We start from the raw sequence: 20,253 nt of genomic DNA, 5'->3' as shown, positions 1-20,253 counted from the left end.
TCCCGAAGGGACCCCTTGGGCAGGGGCTGGGGAGTGGGTTCTGGGAGGGCCCGGCTGAGAAGCTGCCCCCGCTCACCCCACTGTCTGGGCCCAAAGGGTCCCCCAGGCGGGCCCGGCCGGGTCAGCTCATTTGCATGCAGGGGCCACCGAGCCACCGCCGGAGCAGAAGCTCCACTTTCCTTCTGTTCTCCTCTCTCTCAAGGTCAGAGCCCGAGCGGGGACGGGAACAAAGGCTGCGCGGCCGCTCAGCCTCCCCGCCGGCTGCCCACGGGGACAGGGCCCGGGAGGGCGCGGGGCAGGGCGGTGGGGAGCTCCAGGGGGGTGTCACCGGCCCGGGCAGCTTGAGGGGGGGTCCCTGGGTCGGCAGGGGCTGCTGGGCGGTCCAGTGGCCTGTCCCACTGGGGCTTGAGGCTTAGCTGGGGGAGGGGGTCAGGGGTCATCCAGGTCAGGCTTCTGAGTCAAGGGTCAGGGGTCAGGCTCAGTCTGGATTCAGGGCTCAGTGAGGGTCAGGGGTCAGAGATCATCACAGGCCCAGGCCCGGGGTCCTTGATGGGGGCCATTCTCTATCCACCCCAGACTTGGGGGTCTGTGCGGGGAGGGGGTCTCGTCCAGCCCAGACCCCAGCCTATGGCCACCGCCCACCCCCATCCCCCACGTCCAGCACCCAGAGTCCCGACCCAGCACCCATGCCCACTGTCCCCTGCCTGCCACCAACAACCCCTCCAGCCCCCCACCCAGTCCCCACCCAGCCCCCCACCTGGTCCCAGCCTACGGGGCTCGGAATCAGCGCCCGGCAGCCCCTCCGTCTTCAAAGGCCACGACGCCACGCAGGAAGCTAAAAATATGCGAAGACAAATTTCTCATTACAGAATAAATTGGACCAAATCTGCTGCCCGCCCAGGCCCGGGAGGTTTTCACAGGCCCCAGGGGGGCTGGGAAGGGGTCACCACAGGGGCCAGGCTGGGGGTCCCCACTGGTCAGAGCTGGGCTGGGGGGCATCCCAAGGGCCTGCCACCCATCTGGGGTCTGGGGGCAGCAGGGGAGCCCCACCCGGCCCTGACCCACCCCGCAGGGAGAGCCAGGAGCAGGTCCCCAGGGCTCTGGGTGGGCGTCTCCGGAAATAAAAATGCACCCTCTTCTCTCCCCAATAAACAGAAATTCCCGCCCCTGCATCCAGCCAGGCCCTTGGAAACACAGTCCAGCCCCCAAATCCCTGCAACCCCCAAACTGTCACCGCATATCTGCTGTGGCCAAGCCCCCCCATGCCCGGCCCCATGTGTCCTTCCCATGCCCCCCACCGTGTGTCCAGCCCCAAGGCCACTTCCCCAGTCTCCACCTGTCCCCACCCAGAAAAGCTGAAACCTGGGGGTTTGGGGTCCTGTCTGCAGCCGCCTAGGGAGTTGACCAGGGCTGGGCCTCCAACCCAGGCGGGGGCAGCTGCAGTGCGGGGATCCCTGGACCTCCAGCTGCGGGGGCTGGGGTGGCTGCACGGCCGTGGGCCAGGCAGGCTCGGCGGTGGGGAGAGGCTGTGGGGGGTGGGGGCCGCGAGCCCGAGCAGCCCCTGGTCTCCAGGCAGAACAACAGCCGCCGTGCGGGGGGTCGCGTGCCCTGCGTGTGTCCTGCGTGTGTAACCTTCCCACGTGCGAGGCCGTGTATACATGTCCGTGTTGTGTGTCGTGTTTGGTGACCCTGGAGGTGTATGTGCATGCCGGAGATGCTGCTGGAGGCCCCGTGTACACCCATGCACACCTGTGCATGCACACCCACACCCCCACGGGCGTGCCCGCCAGCCCCTCCCGGTGCATTAACCTTGGCAGAGCCGCCGCCCACGGGCGCTGACAGGCCGGGGCGCGGGGGGTGGGGGGGGGAGCCGCGGTCTCTCCTGACCTCATTAAAGTAATTAATGTGCCTTTTGAAGCTGGAGACGTAGTTCGGGGGGCCGCAAAAATGGGGTGCAGGGCTCACGGTGGGGGGTCAGCACCAGAGAGTCCGACCAGGAAGGAGGGGCCGTGCGAGAGGGGACCCCTGTGGCCAGGCCCAGGCACCCTCCCTGCCCACGGCCTCGTGTCTCCCCCAGGGGTGCTGGGTTGCGGGTGGGGTCCACGCCGCCCCACTGATGAGCACCAGGCTCACACCTGGGTGGGCTGCAGTTCAGCCCAAGGCTGTGAGCCCGGGAAGACCCCCAGCGGCCTCCCTTGGCCCCTCCCAGCCTCCCAGGCTCCCCGTCACCTTGGAGGTCAGTGGGTGACCGGGTGGTGGCCCAGCTCTTTCCAGAAGGCCTCCCAGGTGAGGGGCGTCAGGACCCTCTGCGGTGGGCCAGCCTCCCCATTCCCTGCAGGCCTCATGTGCAGGGTCCTTCTAAAGAACGGGCTGGCGGTGAGCAGGGGGCAGTCAGGGAGAACTTCCTGGAGGCAGCAGCTGGGGCAGGAAAAGAAAAGTGGACACGGGAGAAGGAAATGGCAGCAGGATGGGGCAGGGTCTGGCCAGGAGGGGACAGGGATGGGGACACAGGACCCTGGCTGGAGAGAGCCCTCCTGATCGTGACCCAGATGCTCCCTCCTGCACCCGGTGGCTGGCAGGCGGGAAGGCCCCAGGGCCGCAGCTCGGCCAGCCATGGCGAACGTGGAGGTGGCCTGGGCGGACGGGCGCTCGGGCTGGCCAGCTTCCCCCCACCGTGTCATGGCCTCGCTGACGAGGACAAGGAAACCGGAGCTGAGGGGTCAGGACACCCCGCCCTGGAGAAGCCGAACTCCGGTCACCGGGCCTTGGGCGGCACGAGGCTGACACCTGGTGGCGGCTCCTCCTCATGACACGCGGCCGCGGCTCTGGCCGGGAGGTGGTGGTGGGGAGACCCCCGTCAGCTGAGAAAGGCCTCGGCCAGACCAGGGGAGACCTTAGGCTGCCAAGCCACTGGCCGGCCCCGCCCCCCATCTCTGTGGGCCTGATGTGGGGAGGGGGTGATGCAGGGATGGACTCTGCCCAGACCCTGCGGAGCACAGGAGGCCCGAGGCTACAGGCAGCACCAACCAGGCCCCTGGGCCGGGCCGGGGTTCAGGCCTGCAGGTGACAGCACGGGAGGTGGATGGGGCAGGGGCGGTGGCGGGAACGTGGGTTCTGCAGCCCCCACCCTCACCACAGCCGGGGAGCTGCGGAAACAGCTGGTGGAGTGCGTTTGGGATCCCAGGAGCAGAGCCCTTGAGGATCCCCCAGGCTGAAGGTAGCACAGTGGAGAGAGCCCTGGAGCAGGGGCTTTGATGGGTGAATAGGAGTTCTTGTGGGACTCCGCAGTGAGGCGTTCTGCTGGAGAGGCCCCACCTGGGCTCACCTGTCTCTCCCGCCCTCACCTGACTCTTAAATGGCTGGCGGAGAGTGAGACAAGAAGAGCCAAATTTAGTCACAGAAGGGGAAACTGAGGCACAGGCCTGGCCGGTGCCTGTGGTCTAGAGGGGACCCTGTTCTGCTGTCCCCCCACTGTGCCCAGAGCCAGGGAATCCAAGTGTGGAGCTGGGTGCCAGCCGCAGAGTCAATGCCTGGGTGTTTATTTACTGCCCCTGGCCCAGCAGGGAGACCGGGTCCGAGTTCCAGCAGGAAGGGGCCTGGCCCGCGTCACAGTCCGGCCGGTGGGGGCCTCAAAGTCCTGGGGGGGCTGTCGCGGCTGTTCTGGCTTCTGCCCTGTGTCCTTCGCCACGCTGGGGCAGTGTCCCAGGAAGCGGGTGCAGGCAGCCTGGGGTGGGCAGGGCAGGTTTCAACAGGGGCTCCGGGGCTGGCGGGAGAGCGGGCGGGCACCCCCAGGCCCAGAACACCATCCAGCCTCCAAGGTCACTGGAGTGGCAGCCTCCCCTGGCTCCTGATGGCATCTGGAAGGCGAGGGGGAAACGATGAGAGATCAGGGAGAAGCAGCTCTGTTTGGATGGAATCACATCCCCCTAAGTCAAGTCCCAACCCGTCCCGCAGGTGTGAGCTCATTCATAAACCGGATCTTGGCAAATCCTACAGTTAAGATGAGGCGAAACTGCAGCAGGGCAGCCTTAACCCGACTGAGCTCCTATAAGCAAAGAAAATGCAGCCACGGGAGTGGGGGGCAGTCAGGGACAGATGGACACAAGACGAAAGCAGACACCGAGTGAAGGGTTGCTGGCAAGCCACCCCCAGACCCCACACACCGCAGAGAAAGTGCGACCCTGCCCGCCCTTCGGTGATGGGGTTCCAGCCTCCAGAACCGCTAGAGGATAAACTCTCGTTCACCCCACAGCTCTCCCTCAATTTGTCTGGATCAGGGGGTCCCCTGACCAGGGTGGGTGGACAAGATGCCCCCTGGGGCTGGGTTGTCAGATCAGCCCCGAGGCCTTGGCCCCGCTGCCCGGGCTCCCAGCCTCCATGCCTGCCCTTGTCCAGCATATGAGTCTCACCCAACAAGACCCCATCACCCGGCCCTGTGCCCCAGTGCCCATGCCCTCACCCCCCACTTCTACCCGACCTCAGGGCCCTTGTCCCTGCTGTTCCCTCTGCCTGGAACAACCCCCCATGACCCAGCCCTCTGCGCGGCTCCCATTTGTGAATCTTCACCCTGACACTGACCTTGGCCGTCAGGCTAAGGCTCAGAGCAATTTTCAAGGCCTGAGGAAGGCCTGGAAACTTTTCTAACTCAAGTGCTATGGCTCCTCCCTTGCTTCCAAGAGATGGGCGAGGGCTGTCAGGAGGTGACTGCCCGTGGCCTCCTGCCCCTGTCCGCAGCCCAGCGCCGACACCAACCACCTGGAAGCCCCCCGAGTTGGGGAGGGAGGGCTGCCTACCATCTCAGGTTCCGCGTCTCAAAGACCATCTCCCCGTCGCTGTCCAGCGAGGCCATCTCGGTGAGGTCCTCGCTGTTGGCCAGGAGCCCATACCTCCTCCGCTGCGGCTTCTTCAACCTGGAGACGCGTCCAGACTGGCTCAGGGTCCGACCAACCCCGCTGCCTGGGGTCCACTTCCTGCCCCCTCCTCCCCACGTTCTCCTCCCTGCTGTCCCTGCCCCGACCCCTAAAGCAGAGCTTCCTACACAGCTTGACTGATCCTGGGGTGAGGACCAGCAAGAGAGACCCCAGGGCCCAGGCTCTTCCCTCAGCCCACCACCCCCAGCCACTGCGCCCATTTCTCTGATGTAAAGGCCAAGTCTCCGAGCAAGGAATGGCCAGAGATGCCCAAAATCCACATTGAGGACAGCCTCAGGCCCAAGCCTGCTCTTAAAGCCAACCCTTAGGCACTACGGGAGCCGGAGAAAGCAAGGAGGGTTCTTGAATAGGGCAGGAGCAGACACTCGAGAGAGGGACACTTGGCCTGAGCGGCCCCAGTGGTGTCAGTGGAGGAGGAGGGGAGAGAGGGGGATGGCAGTGAACCACTACAAGCATCAGGACTTGTCCCCAATGGGAACCGGGAGGGATGTGGTCAGATTTGCATGACAACCGTCCTCCGTGGACATCAGCGCCGGAGAGGAGGAAGTGAAAAGGCGGTTCTGGTTCCTCAGTGTGCCAGGGCAGGGCGGGGATCAGCAGCACCCACATCAGAGCACTGGCAGCTCTGGGGACTCGAGCGGGAGCCCGGGTGGGGGCGGGCTCGTTTGTCCCCGCAGAAAGGGCTGCTCACGGCCTGGCTGCCCCGACAGCGATCCCTGAAGCCCTCCTCTCACCCCTGCATTGCAAGCGCTGACAGGAACGCGGCCTCCGAGGGCCGTGGGGCGGGACCCCGCACCCCGGCTCCGGGCCCAGCTCATTTGCTGAGTCCCTTTTTGTTGTCACCAGGTTAGGGGAGGTGGGAGAGAAGCAGAAACATACAAGATTCGGGAGCCCCGGGGAAACCCCGCGGGAAGCGGCCGCCGAGATCGGGGCTTCGGAAAGCGGTGAGGCGTGCCCGGGGCTTCCCTGCACCCGGGGCCCAAGGACTGGGGGGCGACCCCTCGGGGCAAGCCGGCGCGGGGCGGGCGTGGGGCACCCGGGAGGGGCCGGGGGACCTGACTCGGCCCCGCCCCCGCTCCGGCGCGCTTCTGGGCGCCGAGCTCCGGCTCCGCGGGGACGCGAGGGGACCGGCTCCAGCGGCTACGAGTCACATGACCGCCCGCCCCGTCACGTGACGCAGCGCGGAGCGAGCCGGGGGCGGGGCCCGCGAGGCAGCACGTGATGCGAGCCGCGCGCGCTGATTGGCCGCGGCAGAGCGGCGTGCGCCTGACGCACCTGAAGGCCCGGATGAGGAAGTAGAGCGCGGCCAGGCCGCTGAGGCCCAAGAGCACGTACACGGAGCGCAGCAGCGGCGAGCCCGGCGAGCTCAGCGGCCGCGGGTGCGTGCCGTTGGCCGGCGGGCCCGGCTGGCTGCCGTTCGTCACAGCGGGCGGCGGCGGGGACTGGGACGCGGCCTCCCGGGCTCCGTTGAGCAGCGCCCACAGCAGCAGCGCCGGCAGCAGCAGCGGGAGCGGCGCCGACGGCACGCGCGGCCCCATGGCCCGGCGGAAGCGGTGGCGGCGCCCCGCCCCTGCAAGCTGTCACTCAGGCGCGCGGGGCGGGGCCAGCCAATGGGCGGCGGGGGGCGGGGCCCGTCTCCACGCCCCCTGGCCGCCTCGCAGCCTTGCTTCCGAGGGGCCTGCGCCCCGACCCTCCCGTGGCGACCCTGTCACACCCCCACACCAGCACTTCGCGGCCCGGGGGCTACCCCTCCGTTGCTGGCTCAGGGCCCTGGGCATGAGCCTTCCTCTCTGAGCCTCAGTTTCCCCTTAGCCCATCCCAGGGTTGGGGGGTGTCTTGATAGCGCACATGTGAAGCCCCAACGCAGGAAACGCCGTTTTCCTGCTGTCATCTCACCCACTGTCCTTTAAAGCACCAGGGCCCTCCTGAACTGGGGTCCCTCCTGGCCAGGTCAGTGTCCAGAGCCTGGAGCTGAGGGTCACAGGGTCACAGGCTCCCGGACCCACTCTCCTTGGGAAGAGGCCCCTGGCTGAGCCGACAGCCCCCAGCTCAGGGCTGGGGGAACCCAGGGACGGGAGGGCCCTTCCTAGCGGTCAGGACGGCTGGACCCAAAGGAGTTCTCAGGCAAGGGAATCGGCCTCCCCGACATGGCCCTGGGGACCAGGAGGGGTGGAGAACGGCAGGCAGGGAGCCTGGGAGGAGACCCGTCAAGGAGGCCACACAGAATCTCCCCGAGTCCCTGCGCCCTCCAAAGCAGCAATAGCTTCTGTACCCGTTTAATTTAAGGGAGTGGGCACGTTTTTTGGTGACACCTGCGATTCCCCAGCCCCAGAAGCTGCCTTACTCCCTCGTGCAGCTGAGGAATCTGAGCTGCCGTTGGCACGATGTGGCGGAGCAGACAGCGCAGCGTGGGAGGCCGAGGGGGCTGCCACCCCATCCTAGCTCACAGGCACCCACCCCTGCTCAGGCTTGCAGGGAGTGGAATTCGGTGGGCACTACGGGCTGGATGGAGCGGCCAGGGCCACGTGATCCCCGGGCCAAGTCCGCCAGGCAGCACCACCCAAACCAGGTGGGCAGAGCTGGGGTGGCCGCGGATCTGGGGTGGGGCTCCTGCAGAGCTGCGCCGATTCCCAGCTGTGTGGGCGCAGGCGAGTGCCTTGGCTGCCCTGGGGACTCGGGTTGTGGCATCTGTGCACCGGAGGGCAGTGCATACTGAGATGAGTGCCCACTGGCCTGCCCCGTGCCGGGAATTGACACCGGCTCTGCTCCTCGGGGTCAGGAGTGACAGGCAGGTCCCCTCTTCTCGGGGTCTTGGGGCCCATCTGAGCTCCAGCTGTCGGTAGCCAGGCAGCGGGCAGCCCTCGCCCCCACCTTATCTCTGCTCCCTGCCCCAGACCCAGGCTGGTTCACTGGTCCTCTCCACCTCCCCGTGGGGTTCCAGGCCTAACGTTCCAACACCTCAGGCCGGCAAGTTCCTTGCCCTGCCCCGGGGTCCAAGCTGGCAGGACTGCAAGGCTTGGGCCAGCAGCTCCCTCTCTGTACTGCCGGCCTTGGCTCCTGGAAATGGGGAGTGGGGGCGGTGAGTCCTGGAGGCACAGCCCTTCCCACCGTCTACCCCACAGCCGACACCTGGTGTCGGGAAGGGAGGCTGCTGCTGCCTCCTGCCCTCTCCTGGACCCCGACTCTCACCAGCCCCCAGGGCCAGGAGGGCAGGCCAGGGCCCATGTCCAAGTGGCAGGCTCAGCGCCAACGCGCTCTGCTACTCCCGGACTGCACAGTGGGAGGACAGGTCCCGTGTGCCAGCTCAGACCCAGCTCACAGCCCAGATCAAAGTGCCCTGGGGCTCCCACCTGTCACAGGAGGAACCCGGGGGGGGGGGTCAACAGTCAGGGGTCAGCCAGTGCCTCTGCAGCCCCCTCAGGACTCCTGGAACCAGAGACTTGCCCGAGCAGGGACAGAGGCCCAAGCTCGGAAGTGACCGCCTGCACTCGTACCCTCTCAGCACAGGGCCAGGCGAGGCCTTGCTGGGTTTCCATCTTTCGGCAGGGACGTGCCCCTGCTCTCTCACCCTGGACCCTCGCACCGGGCAGGTCCCAGGTTCAGGAGCCTCAAGGGCACAACCAGAAGCAGACGCGGACAGCTCTGGGTGACACACAGCCCTTTATTCAGACTTTCCATGCCCGTCCAGAGGGACGACTGTCCACCTTACAAGACGCCGGCCTCCCGCGGCTGTCTTGGAACTATCCTTGCCAACAAAGCACCTATGAGAAAAATGAGGGGAGGGGAATGAGGACACCTGTGGTGGTGGGGGGCACCGGGAACCACCCTGCCCCCCCCCCCCAGAGGACACCTCTCGGCAACACCAGCCACCCCAAATGGCCCCCGACAGGCCAGAATCCAAGGGCTGGAGCACACGCGCCCGAAAAAGCACTTACAAGTGACCAGTGGCGGGTGGGTGCAGTCTCCAGATCTTACTCTCCCGTCGAACGGCTGCAGGTGAAGTCCCCCCCGGGACGGTCATCGGTGCGGCCAAGCTGCCTCTCCCTGGGCTGCAGTTCATCCCCTTCACCCTGCCAAAGCAAAGGTGCGTGACACCCGAGGTCCCCGCCAGCAGGCTCGCGGCCGCCCCTCCCCACCTCCCCAGAACCATCCACAGATCCTGGGAGGGCCTCGGCTGGCCAGCGGACACACAGGCCCGGGCCCCGTTCCACCCGTAAGCAGAGCCCACTTCCCGCGGGGTTGGAGCTGCCCGGCACCGGTGTGGGCTCTGGGGAAAACCGATGGCAGCAGCGAGACATCGGACAACGCTATGGTTAGGAGTGGCTTAAGGAGGTCTGGAAAAGGCTGTCGATGGATGAACAAAAAGTCCGAAAGGCAGGGCGTGCGGTGGCCCCTTCCTGCCTCCTAGCAAGGCGTGACGGGGCCCCAGGCCGCAGCAGGGGAGGGTGGGCGGCTGGGGCCTGGCTTTTAGTTCTAGCTCGAGTTAAGACAAAAAAAAAAGAAAAAACAAAAAACCAGTCAAAGGAACATTCCCCGGGTGTGTGACTTTACTTTCCAACGAGGTCTCGATAAGAGGAGGGAGGCGGGCAGGAGCAGAAGGCGTTACCTCGGAGCACAGGGCTATTTCCACATAGGAGCTAACCCAGGGAGCAGCTCTCGTCTCTGAGGTCTGATGGGTGCAGAACACAGCTGCTCTCCAAGGGGCCGCGGCTTCCAAAGGCTAGCAGAGAACGCTCAGAACTCGTGACGCAACGGCACGCTAGCTACTCGGTCCCGTCCCGTCCGTCCGCGGTCGCCCCGGGCAGGGAGCTGCCCTCTCCGGCCTGCCCCTGAGACTGCTCGTCGGGGTGAGCCTCACGTTCTGCACGTCCGTCACCCTCCGGGCCTGCCTGGCGTCGGCACTGCCCGCCCCGTCGCCCACCTCACTCGCCCCGCTGATGACGGGCGCAGCCCGCCGCTCCTCACACTGCCCTGTCTGCTCAGGTCTGGCCGCCACGAGCCCGCGGCAGGCAGTGTGTTGTGCAATGAAAGGGAAATTGTCAAGAGCATGGTTCGTTTCAGACGGTCTTTTAATCGGCTTCGTGAAGCCAAAGAAAAACTGCGTACAAGAATTCCTTATCCACTTCAAATACAACAGCAATGGAATATGCATACGTCTTCCAGTAAAAAAGGACAATATAAATAAACATTTTCAAGAACCTCTCGGGAACGCCTGCGAGTTACCAGGGTTGGGTACAGCAAAGAGTGGAGGTACCTCGTGCAGACGGACGGACAGGCAGGGGCTGCCCTCCTACCAGCTACACTCAGAAGTTTACAGAGCGGGGAAGAGGCCACAGCTCGCCCAGCTTCTGAGAAAGGTGGGTTCAGGGTCCTGTCCGTCTCAGAGTCTCCGAGCAGGGGATCGGGGCCAACCCCACCAGAAAGAGAAACAAAAAACCAACCTCCCCCCAAAAAAAGGGGAAAAAATCCACGCAAACCCCAACGATTTAAAAAAACACGTGGCTCGTGATAAAAAGAAATAAAATCTGAAGTGCTTTTCAAGACGTTTTTAAAACCTTTAAAAACGGACAGCGCTTCCTCAAAAAAAATAAAATGAAACCAAAAAAAGTCTCCTAACGGGGCCCTCAGGGTCAGAAGCTGTCAGGCTGGGCTGGACAAGATCAGAACTGACGTAACTACAAAAGTGAAAATACAAGGAGGTGTGTTCACTACACATTAACGATTCAGCGAAGCTCCCAAAATCTTTAAATATACAGCCATTGGAAGGACGATCTTGAGCAGGAAGGATTTTTACTCGTTGTGTGTAGCTGAGGACAAGAAGCAAGTACAGTGTAAAGGCACCGAGGTCAGCGACAAGAGGCAGTATTTCCGTCCCCGGGGCCGGGCCTGCAGGGGGGCCTGGGCCTCCGAGCACCAACCCCCCGGCGGAGGGGCCGCTCCGGCCCCCACATGCACGCAGGCGGCTCCCTCTCTCCCTGTCCTTCTGGACTCGTGCTCGGCTCTGGTTTTGATTTTGTTTTGAGATAGCAATGGCTCCTGGCACCGAGAGGACGGCCTGGTTCCTCAGGGGCAGGCACGGTGCTGCGGTCTGACTGAGCCTAGGTCACTCGCGGGGGCGCCGAGGGGCACCGGGCTCCCACCGCGGGCCACGCAGCGTGGCGCCCTCGGAGCCGGCCTTACCGTAACTGTCGTAGCTGTCTCTGTAGGACCCGCCGGAGCTCCGGTCTCCGTAGCCGCCACCCTGACTCCTGCTGTGGGAAGGACTCATGTGAGGGTGCTGGAGAGGAAACGGACGGGGATCCTGGGAACGGGCAGCCGTGCCCTCACCTGCTGTAGTAGTCTCTGGAGCCTCCGTAGCCCCCACTCCTGGACTCGAACCGGCTGCCCCCGTAGCCCCGGTCCCCGCCTCCTGCACAGATATGGATGTGAGCGCAGCTCCTGCCGGGACCCCTGCCACAAGCCTCTGCCCCGCGCCCGGCACTCACCTCTGGAGAACCCACGGCCCCGTCCTCGGCCCCCGCGGAAGAAGCCCCGGCCCCCAGCAGAGCCGCCCCGGTACCCGCGGGACCGGCTGTCCGACGACTTCCCGGCTTGGTCAACTCGGATCTGCCGGCCATCGACCGACTGCAGAAGAGACGGGCTGGTCAGTTTCCGCTGGACCACCCTCAGGGGACCGGCTGGCGCTCTGCCACCCCCGCCGCCCACCCCTCACCTTCCCGTTCATGGCCATCATGGCGTCCTTGGCGTCGTCGATGTTCTCGAAGGTGACAAACCCAAACCCTCGCGACCGCTGTGTCTCCCTGTCCTTCACGACCACCACTGCATGGGGGAGAGGCCTGTGGTCAGCGCCCAGCAGCCCCAGGAGTGGGAGCGCGCGTGCCACCCCGCGCCAGCCTCACCTTCGGAGATCTGTCCATACTTGGAGAAGACCTGCTCCAGCGACTGCTCGTTGGTGTCGAAGCTCAGCCCGCCGACGAACAGCTTGCCTTCGTCCGATGCCATGGCGCCCGCCGCGGACACAGCCTCGGTCTCCCCTTGCGCTGCTTTATACTAGCTTTATACGCACTGGGGAGATGTGAGAAGCTCACTGTCCTGCATGTGTGCACCCCAAACCCACACCTAAAGCCTGCAAATTCAAATCAACCTGTCGACCCCTGCCCCCCAGGCTGAGGGCTCCCTGCTCCTGCTGCAGCTGGGGGGGACGCCCCCTAAGGACCCCCTTAGGGAGCTGGACGTGGGAGCAGGTGCCCGGTCCGTCGGCCTCGGCGGGTTACCGGGTGCGCCCAGGGCCAGGGGCGTACCCCACCCTCCCTTCTGCACCGAGGGGCTCAGCTCCTTCCCTAACTGCCCCAGGTGCCCTCGCTGCTGTTTGCTGGGAGGGGGAGGAATGCTTTGTGAACTGTAGGAGGCCTCGGGGGAGACCGCAGCTTTATAAACAGCAATTCTGCAGGGCCGGGGAACCTGCCACCAGGGAGCATGGGCTCCCGAGGCGAGCGGGGTGCGCTGGGGCGACCCCCGGAAGAGGCCGGGAGGGGGCCTGGGGCCCACGTCTGCACCGGGCATGCACCCCCTCGTGCGACTCCAGCCGGAGAAACGGGGAAACTGAGGCTCGGGAGGCGGGAGCGCCGACCCCGGCCCGCCCTGCAGCCCGGCCCGGAGCCCCGCCCCCGCGCCGCGCGCATGCGCCCCGCACGCGCCCTGCGCCACTCCATCCGGGAACTCGGGCGCTCCCGCCATTTCGCTGGGCGCAGCCTCCAGCCCGCCGCCGCCATTTTGCGGCAGCGCCCCGCTCGCCGGCGGCCCTCGCCCGCGGGGGCACGCCCTCCGGCCGCCGCTCGGCCCCGCTCCCCGCTGCCCTCGCCGCCGGCGGGACGGACGCCAGCCCGGGCCCGCCCCGGCCGCCGCCCCCTCCCAAGGGCGTGCCGCTGCAGCCCCGCCTCGCCTGCCTAGGCCGCCCGCCGTCCGGGCTGCTCGGCACCACCGCCACCGCCGCCAGGGCCTCACCACTGAGTCGGGCAGGTCCCTGACGCAGGAGGGAAGACACCGACGCAGCACAACAGCCCGAGCCTCCTAACGCGCGAGTGAGGGGGGGCGCCGGAGCCCGGCCTTATATCCGCCGCCGCCGGGACCCGCCCCCAAGCCCTCCCCCCGCACCAAGCCGGCCAATCCGAGGCGCCGAAGGCCGAGGCCGCGCCTCATATTCATAATTAGGGGCCGGCCCCGCTCCGGCCCCGCCCCTGCCCTCGCGCTGGCGTCGGGCGCGGTGATTGGCGGGGGCGTCCGGGCCTGCAGGCCGCAGTCCCGCGTCCGCGTGCGCGGGGGGCGGGGCCGGCGCGCGAGGGGCGGGGCTGACCCACTTCCGCGTGCCCCGGCCCCCGCTCCGGCCTGTGGCGGGGAACAAAGGTGCCTCCCGCCGCTGCCTCCAGGGGCCGGAGCCTCGTGGGGTTCCCGGTGTCGGCCGCGCCCGGATCTCCGCTGTACTCCAGCAATTGCCGGCACCCCGACCTCACCGGAATCCCCATACCCAACCGGGCTCCAGCTCCCAGAAACCCCAACTCCTTCTGAACCCCGACATCGTTCCGGATACCTTGCCTACAAAACCTGCACCCCAATGCTCCCAGGATCCCAAAGCCCATGGATGCAGTACTTCACGCGATCGACCCAAGGCCCAGCCTCACCCCAGCACTCAGACGCATCCCAATTTAGGTGACCGCAACATTCGTCAGCATCCACGTCTTCTCACTTCCCAGGACTTTGCGCACCCCACCTTCAGCCAAGCCAGTTTGCTTACAAACCCCAACCCGCAGCCACACCTGTCTTCATACTGAGCTCAGCCTTCACCCACACCCCATGCGTCACCTACGCCCCAACATTTGCCTGGCGGGATATTGTGCATCTCGGTGCTGACCCCACGGAGCGCTTCCCAAGCTCAGCTCAGCTCAGCTCAGCCTTCCGTCCCCCAGTCAGCAACAAGGCAGCCACGCGCGATTCTGCACCCCCACAACCCACCTGCTTCCTGCTGGGGGTGGGATGGTCAGGGGGGTGCCTGTCCGCTGTTCAGCTGGAGGTCCTGGAGGGTCCCCCAGACCTCTGCTATCAGGGGAACTAGCTTCGCAGGGACCGTCACTCTCTTGTGGCTCTGGGCCCTCCTGGAATGGGAGAAAGTAGTACAGAGACCCTGCCCACCCGGGGCAGTGACCCAAGCTACAGTCCTGCCCCAGAAAGCCTTCGGGGGGCGTCGGGGTGGGGGGAGGCAGAGACCCTGCTTTGCAGTGGACCCCAGACAAGTTCCAGCCTCTCCCTGACCTCAGTCTCCCACCCGCAGGTGCGTCTGGCTGACCCTCATAGCAGGGAATGCATGGGCAGGGTCAAGGTCACCAGGGGTCAGGACACCCCTCCCCCAGACAGTGGCTCCATGACCCATCACCGCCCCCCTCGGAACCTTACATCCCCACGCCACAGCCCCCCGCATGCGAGTCCCCAAAGACAGCCGTGGCGGCGGCTGCAGCGTCAGCCACACACGCAGAGGGCGACGTCAGCTCTCAGCCCCGCCCGCTACCCGTGGCGGGGGCCCCCACAGACCCACCCACCCACCCGGGCCGCTGGGGAGCGCCTGGGATCCGGGGGCGGCAGGCCGAGCCTCTCGGGCAGGACGGGCTGCTGCTTGCCCCAGACCGGGCAGGAGGCCCTTGGGCGGCCGCAGCCCCGGAGCGTCCTCCACGCCCCCTCCCATTGTTCCCGGGTTCTCGGTTTTGTGCAGCGTCCGCCCCCCTACGCCCCCGCGTTCATTCATTCTTTCTGGCTTCACATGCTTGCCGAGCGTTTACTACCAGCCCCCTACAAGCACGGGCTCCGTGTGGTCCATGACGCTGTGGGCCGGTAACGGTGGGTACCTGTAGTCAGGCACACCTGCGCTGTGCCGGGGGTCTGCCTTGCGTACCTGGGCCTCAGGTGTGTACCTGTGTGTGTACCTGCCAGGGCTGCTGCAGCACGCGGGTCCCGGCCCCGGGCGCGCTCCGCCTGGCGGCCACATGAGGGCGCTGCCGCCTCACCCTCGCGGGCGCCCCCGCGATCCCGCCCCCCGAGCCCGCCGCGCGCCCCTGCCTGGGAGGGGACGCCCCCTACCCCCACGGCCAGTGCGCGCAGCCCGGGGACGGGGACACGGCGACCCCACAGCCTCGGCTCACGCCGTGGGGCGCAGGACTCAGAATCTTCGGGCCAGGGGGTGCTGAGGGTGCCGTTCCCGCTCCCCCACGTGCAGGGCTCGCCGCCTGCCCCGGAGCCAGGGGCATTAAGCCGGGGGTCTCCGCGTTGGCTCATTCCCCATCCCGACCCCTCCCTAGCCGTACCCCGCCCCCCAGCGCGACCAGGAACCACCTCCGAGGGTGGGGTGGGCGTCGCCCGGAGGACCCGGCGGGCCGCCTCGCTCCCGCGCCGTCCCCTCCACCCTCCCCGCGGGGCCGGGGCTGCGGGACGCCGGGTCCTCCCGCGAACCCGGCTAATAACCGGGCGCCAGGCGGTAATGAGCGTCTGGGCCCGGGACGGGCATGGCCAAGATGAAAGGCGCGTGGGGGGGTGGGCGCCCCGGGGCCGCGTAGTCACCGCCCCCTCCCGGCCAGGCGGGGGCCCGACCGTGCACCTGGCGGCCGCCGGCGGAGACGCCGAAGTGGGGCGGTCGTGGCCGCTTCTCCTGTCGGCCAGGCCGGCCCAGATCCGCAGGGCCCATTGCCGGGGTGGGGGACAGCAGGCGCGGACATGTGCTTGCACGCGCGTGCCCGTGGGCAGGCGGATGGCGACAGGGACCCGTGGGTAAACAACTGGACAAGCAAGGATGATGACTCCAGACGTGCTTGGGTGGACAGCAGAGTGGGTCAGAGCGTGCACACACGGGCATGGAAGGTGTGTGTAACCCAGGGCACACTCGTATGTGAGTGTGGATACACATGCGCTTGGAAGTGTGTACGTGAAGCCACTGGTGTGTGGGTGTGCATGCACACAGGCTTGGAAGGCTGAACTTTAAACCAGGACATCCGTATATGAGTGTGTGTGCATGCAAACAGGCATGGAAGTGTGTGAAGCCACTGGCGTGTAGGTGAGTGTGCATCCAGGCATGGAGGTGTATGTGTGAAACCACTCGTGTGTGGATGTATGCACACGCACACGGGCATGGGAGTGTGTTTATGAAACTGAGGACACAGGTGTGCATGCATGCACATGGCGTGGAAGTAGTGTATGAAGCCACTGGTGTGTGGCTGTGGGTGTGTAGGCACATGAATGTGCAATTGTGTTCATGAATCCCAGGACACAGGTTTGTGTGGCACACTGGCGTGGAAGTGGGTTCCTGAGTCCCAAGTCACAGGTGTGTGTATGTGCACACAGGCGTGGAAGTGTGTGCGTGAAACCACTCGTGGGTGGCTGTGTGACAGTGGGAACACGTTTGCCTGGGGTGTGTTCCCCTGTTTCTGTGGTGCCATCCGTATGTGCAAGAACCCAGGGGGCTGTGCATGGTCCCAAAAGCATGTGCACGGTGATCGGGCAGAAGACCAGGTGCAGCGGGGCCCTGGGCTGCATGTGCATGACTCGGGCGAACAGGGACCCTGGGGCACGTGTGCCAGGCAGGGCCTGGTGGCGTGACTCACGGCCCTGGGATGGCACAGGTGCAGCGCGTCAGGAGCAGCTGCCACCAAGGCCAGAAGCCCAGCCAGGGAACGGTTAACGCTGCCCCCTCTCCCGGTGCCACCTGCAGGAGCAGGTGGGGACTCTGAAGTCCCCAGGAGGCCCCAGGTGCCTGGGAGCTGGGAACACACGAGATTCAGCTTCCTGTCACAAGGGAGGGCCTCGGTTTCCCTCCAGCTTCTTGGAAGGGGTCCCTGCGGAAGCAGAGGATACGCAGGGTGCGGGGGTGGGTGGGGGCACCCGGCTGAAGCTCCCCGGCCTGACTCACCCCTCCCCACAGGCCTGAGTCACAGCCCAGGAACGTGGGGGCTGCTGGGGCCAGCCCTGCCTCCACCCCGGCCCAGCACACTCAGTGCACACTCAGCCCGTGCACGCGAGCCACCCGGGATGTGCCACAGAGGCGCCGGTCACATGGAGAAACCCGACTGCACACGGTGACACACACCCTGGGCAGGTGCCGTGGACCCATCTCAAGCTCAACTGTGCCCCAGTGACCCAGATAGGGACCCCTGTGTGGAGGTAAACCAAGGCACGGACGGGTCTGCAGACACGCATTCACACTTAACAGCACATACGGAAGCAACTGCAGAGTGCACAGAGACACACAAGCCCGCGAGGACCCTGAGGGCTGGTGGCCCCTAGAAGCCCGAGGGGCAGTAGGAGGTGCCCCCCATGGGGGCCTGGCTTGCTCACCCCCACACTGGCTCCCCGCGAGCTCCAGGCGGCACACAAGGGGCCCCCGTGGTGCTTCTGGATGTCTCCCAGGCCCCCCACTCCCAGGGCAGCTGCATGGTCAAAAGCAGCGATGCACGCAGCAGGGACACCCAGACTCATGGACACCCTCTGCGAGGGCACACACACACACACACCCGGGCAGCCGGCCCCTCTCAGGCCGCGGGTGCTCCCCCGAGAAGGGGCCGGGGCAGCTGCAGCACCCGGGGTCACTGTGGAAGCCAGCTCCGTGGAGGGCCACCTTGTTCTCCGGTCTTTTCTTTTTGATGTTGTGGGACCCGCAGAACTGTCCCCTTAGGCTCCAAGTTCCAGGTGTCACTTCCAGTCCCTTCACCTCGCCAGCAGCAATGGAAAGGATTTCTGGAGAATAGGGTTGGGTGCGTGCGTGCACACACACACACCCCTCTCCCTCAGCCATCGGGGGAGCACGCACACACACCTGTGCCCCAGCCATAGGGGTTACACACACACCTGCCCCCCAGCCATGGGGGTAGTTCACACACACACACACACACACACCACCCAGATCAGCCGGACGGAGACAGGGCGGGGCCTGCGCCGAGGCAGGGGTGGGCAGTGTTTGTGGCTAAAGCGTCTTCAGGCTGTTCCCAAGCAGCCCCCCTCCACCGCGGACGCATGTTTTTTGGGGGAGTGCTTTCTTCAGAGGGGCTTGTGGGTGTCTGAATGGGGTCACCGGGTGTGACCTTTTTTTGGGGGATTTTGTTAAGGCAGGTCCCGGCCCCGGGTGAGTGGGGGTGTCGCTTGCTGGGGGTTGGGCGGGGGGCTGGAACCTACGGGAGGGCTGGGGGCCGGTTTGAAGGGTTGTGTAGGGGGTGTGTGTTGCCTCTGGAACCCGCGCTTCAGAGCCAGGAGCCCTGCACATAGTCGGTGCTTAAAAAATACTGACTGTGTGGGGCGAGTCTGGGGGTGCGGGTGGCGGGCTGGCCTGTGCCTGCTGCGTTGCGCGCCCCGGGTGCGGGGTGTACACGGCGCTCGCGGCCAGCTGCCTCCGGCTCCGCCTGCAGGGTGCCCGCCCCGCCCACATTCCAGAGCGGTTAGGGGAGCTCTCCCCGCCCCCGCCCTGACCTCTGACCCCGGCCTGAGCCCCCTCCCTCCATCCCCGGGCACCCAACGCAGCAGCTGGCTCCCGGGAGGGGCCGCGAGCGGGGGCGGCGGCTGGAATGTGCCGGGGGAGGGGGACTCGGGGAGGGGGCGGAAGTGGGGGAGGGGCCGGGAGAAGCGGGTGGGACAGCGACGGAGACAGCGACGGGACGGACGAAAATAGACGGAGCCCGCCGGAGAAGATGGGGACAGCGACAGAAATAGAAAGGGGCCGGGAGACCGAGGAAGGCAAAGAAAAAGGGAGAGGAAGACACATAGGGAAGGAGGGTGGGAGGGCAGGGAGGAGGGAAAGGGGGGGGGAAAGAGACTGGGGGCACAGAGGGATAGGCGAATGGGTGGGAAAGTGGGGGGGGATCGAGGGGTAGGGGAATGGGGGGGGCAGGTGGCAGAGAAGCAAAGAGGCCGGGAGGGCGCAGCGCACGGGGCAGAGATGGCAGGCTCCCAGGTGGCTGCGCCCCCCCGCCGCCCGGGAGGCTGAGCCGCTCACCTGTCCCAGGTGACACCAGAGGCTGCCTGTTCTCTGCCCTTCCAGGGCAGGGCGGCCCGTGGGTGGGGCTGGAGCCGAACTCCGGGGTTGGGCCCCAACGCCCTTGTGGGGGGGGGGCGGGCAGGGAGGGTGCAGCGTCTCCAGCCTCAGCCTGGAGGTTGTCAACTCCCCATTCCTCGGCGCCTCGAGAGGAGGGTGGAGTCGCGCCCAGGCCGGGTGGGGGCGTCTGCGGCCGGGGCGCCCCGCCTGCTGCGGCTCCTCCCTGCTGCCCACCCCAAACCACCTCTGGCCCTGGCCCCTGGCACTGGAACCAGCTCACAGCGCCCATGGGAACTCCAGCCTCAAGCAGGAAGTGGGGACCCCCGGTGCCCTCCTGCCACCAGTCACCACCAAGAGCGGCCCACCCGTGAAGTGAGGGGCCCGGGCTCCCTCCCACCTGGCAGCCACACTACCCAAATCTTCCTTGACTCTCTTCCCAGGCTAGCCTCAGGGTCTAGCCTTGGACTCACATCTCCCCACCTGACAAAGGCAACCCTGTCGGCTCTGGGCCCACAGCCAGGCGGCTGGCCAGGTGGAATTCTTGCTCCCCCCACCCCCGGGGCTTCTCCACCTCACCCCACCTCCTGGCCAGCCCCTGGGCCAGGATATCCCGCAGCCATTTCACACCCTCCCCGCCTCCCACCTAGCTGTGAAACCCAAGCCCCTGCAGAGAGCGCCCTCCGCCTCCAGCCACCGAAACCCCAGCTTCGCCCGCCCACCTCCACCACTTCTGCTGCAGGGCCCCCTGCGAGCCCTGCTCGGGCCTCCGCCCTGAGCCTTGTGGACATCCTGGGCCCCCAACGCGCCCTGGTCTCCGCTCATCCGCTCTCAGACTGACGACCACCCTCCCGGGGCCTTGCCCCCACTCCACCGGCTCCCCAGCTTCTCCCCCGGGACTTTGCACCCGCCGGGCCCTCTTCCCCTTCTGCTGCTCCCTGGACACGCCGCAGCCCCCAGGTCCCCGCGCCCCTCGCCTCCCCCAGCCCCGGGCTGCACGCGGCGGCTGCGGGCGGGGGGCGGCAGGAAACGCCTGGGCGGGAAGGGAGGGGTGCACGTGAGCTTGCCCGTGCAGGGGGTCCACGTGCGGCGCCCCCAGCTACGCCCCCTCTTCCCGTCCTGGCCCAGCGCAGCCGTCAGGCCCTGCGCTGCGTCTCCCGCCCCCAAGTTGGCAGGCGAGGGGGGAGGGGGCGCGGCGCCTCCGCGCTCGCACTTGCGCACTCAGCCCGGTCACGGCTAAGTCCCGCCTCCAGGCGGTAAACCCGCATT

The 20,253-nt window shown here is 66.6% G+C and overlaps 4 protein-coding genes across 12 annotated transcripts; 1 reads left to right on the top strand and 3 right to left on the bottom strand.

The window, feature by feature from the left end:
- Positions 1–3,517: 3,517 nt before the first annotated feature.
- FAM174C (family with sequence similarity 174 member C) lies at positions 3,518–6,495 on the bottom strand. Its single transcript, XM_037824031.1, has 3 exons — positions 6,207–6,495; positions 4,794–4,910; positions 3,518–3,857 (listed from the first exon to the last, which is right to left on the bottom strand). Coding segments are annotated over exons 1-3 (381 nt in total). The 5' UTR covers positions 6,470–6,495; the 3' UTR covers positions 3,518–3,856.
- On the top strand, positions 5,532–11,652 carry LOC119525354. Its single transcript, XM_037824022.1, has 2 exons — positions 5,532–6,881; positions 7,288–11,652. The coding sequence occupies exon 2, from the start codon at positions 7,995–7,997 to the stop codon at positions 9,021–9,023; it is 1,029 nt and encodes a 342-aa protein (XP_037679950.1). The 5' UTR covers positions 5,532–6,881; positions 7,288–7,994; the 3' UTR covers positions 9,024–11,652.
- On the bottom strand, positions 8,573–14,064 carry LOC119525355 (cold inducible RNA binding protein). 8 transcript variants are annotated; one of them, XM_037824029.1, is made up of 8 exons: positions 12,936–13,067; positions 11,831–11,996; positions 11,644–11,750; positions 11,417–11,555; positions 11,259–11,340; positions 11,112–11,182; positions 8,867–9,001; positions 8,573–8,692 (listed from the first exon to the last, which is right to left on the bottom strand). In XM_037824029.1, the coding sequence occupies exons 2-7, from the start codon at positions 11,931–11,933 to the stop codon at positions 8,997–8,999; spliced, it is 507 nt and encodes a 168-aa protein (XP_037679957.1). In that variant the 5' UTR covers positions 11,934–11,996; positions 12,936–13,067; the 3' UTR covers positions 8,573–8,692; positions 8,867–8,996. The 8 variants fall into 8 exon arrangements, with proteins under 8 accessions (XP_037679957.1, XP_037679958.1, XP_037679955.1 ...); XM_037824030.1 differs by having other exon boundaries at positions 11,112–11,179; XM_037824027.1 differs by having other exon boundaries at positions 8,575–8,692; positions 8,867–10,738.
- Positions 13,947–19,589, bottom strand: LOC119525357 (proline-rich protein HaeIII subfamily 1-like). Of its 2 annotated transcripts, none has more exons than XM_037824033.1 (2): positions 14,825–14,995; positions 13,947–14,080 (listed from the first exon to the last, which is right to left on the bottom strand). In XM_037824033.1, exons 1-2 carry the CDS (start codon positions 14,962–14,964, stop codon positions 13,966–13,968), a joined length of 255 nt encoding a protein of 84 aa, XP_037679961.1. In that variant the 5' UTR covers positions 14,965–14,995; the 3' UTR covers positions 13,947–13,965. The 2 variants fall into 2 exon arrangements, with proteins under 2 accessions (XP_037679961.1, XP_037679960.1); XM_037824032.1 differs by lacking the exon at positions 14,825–14,995 and adding an exon at positions 18,949–19,589 and having other exon boundaries at positions 13,948–14,080.
- Positions 19,590–20,253: the final 664 nt, after the last annotated feature.

The sequence above is a fragment of the Choloepus didactylus genome (assembly GCF_015220235.1).
Source record: "Choloepus didactylus isolate mChoDid1 chromosome 25 unlocalized genomic scaffold, mChoDid1.pri SUPER_25_unloc1, whole genome shotgun sequence".
NCBI classification, from domain to species: Eukaryota; Metazoa; Chordata; class Mammalia; order Pilosa; family Megalonychidae; genus Choloepus; species Choloepus didactylus.
The sequence above is the reverse complement of the archived record's forward strand: the minus strand, read 5'-3'. Positions and strand labels throughout refer to the sequence as shown.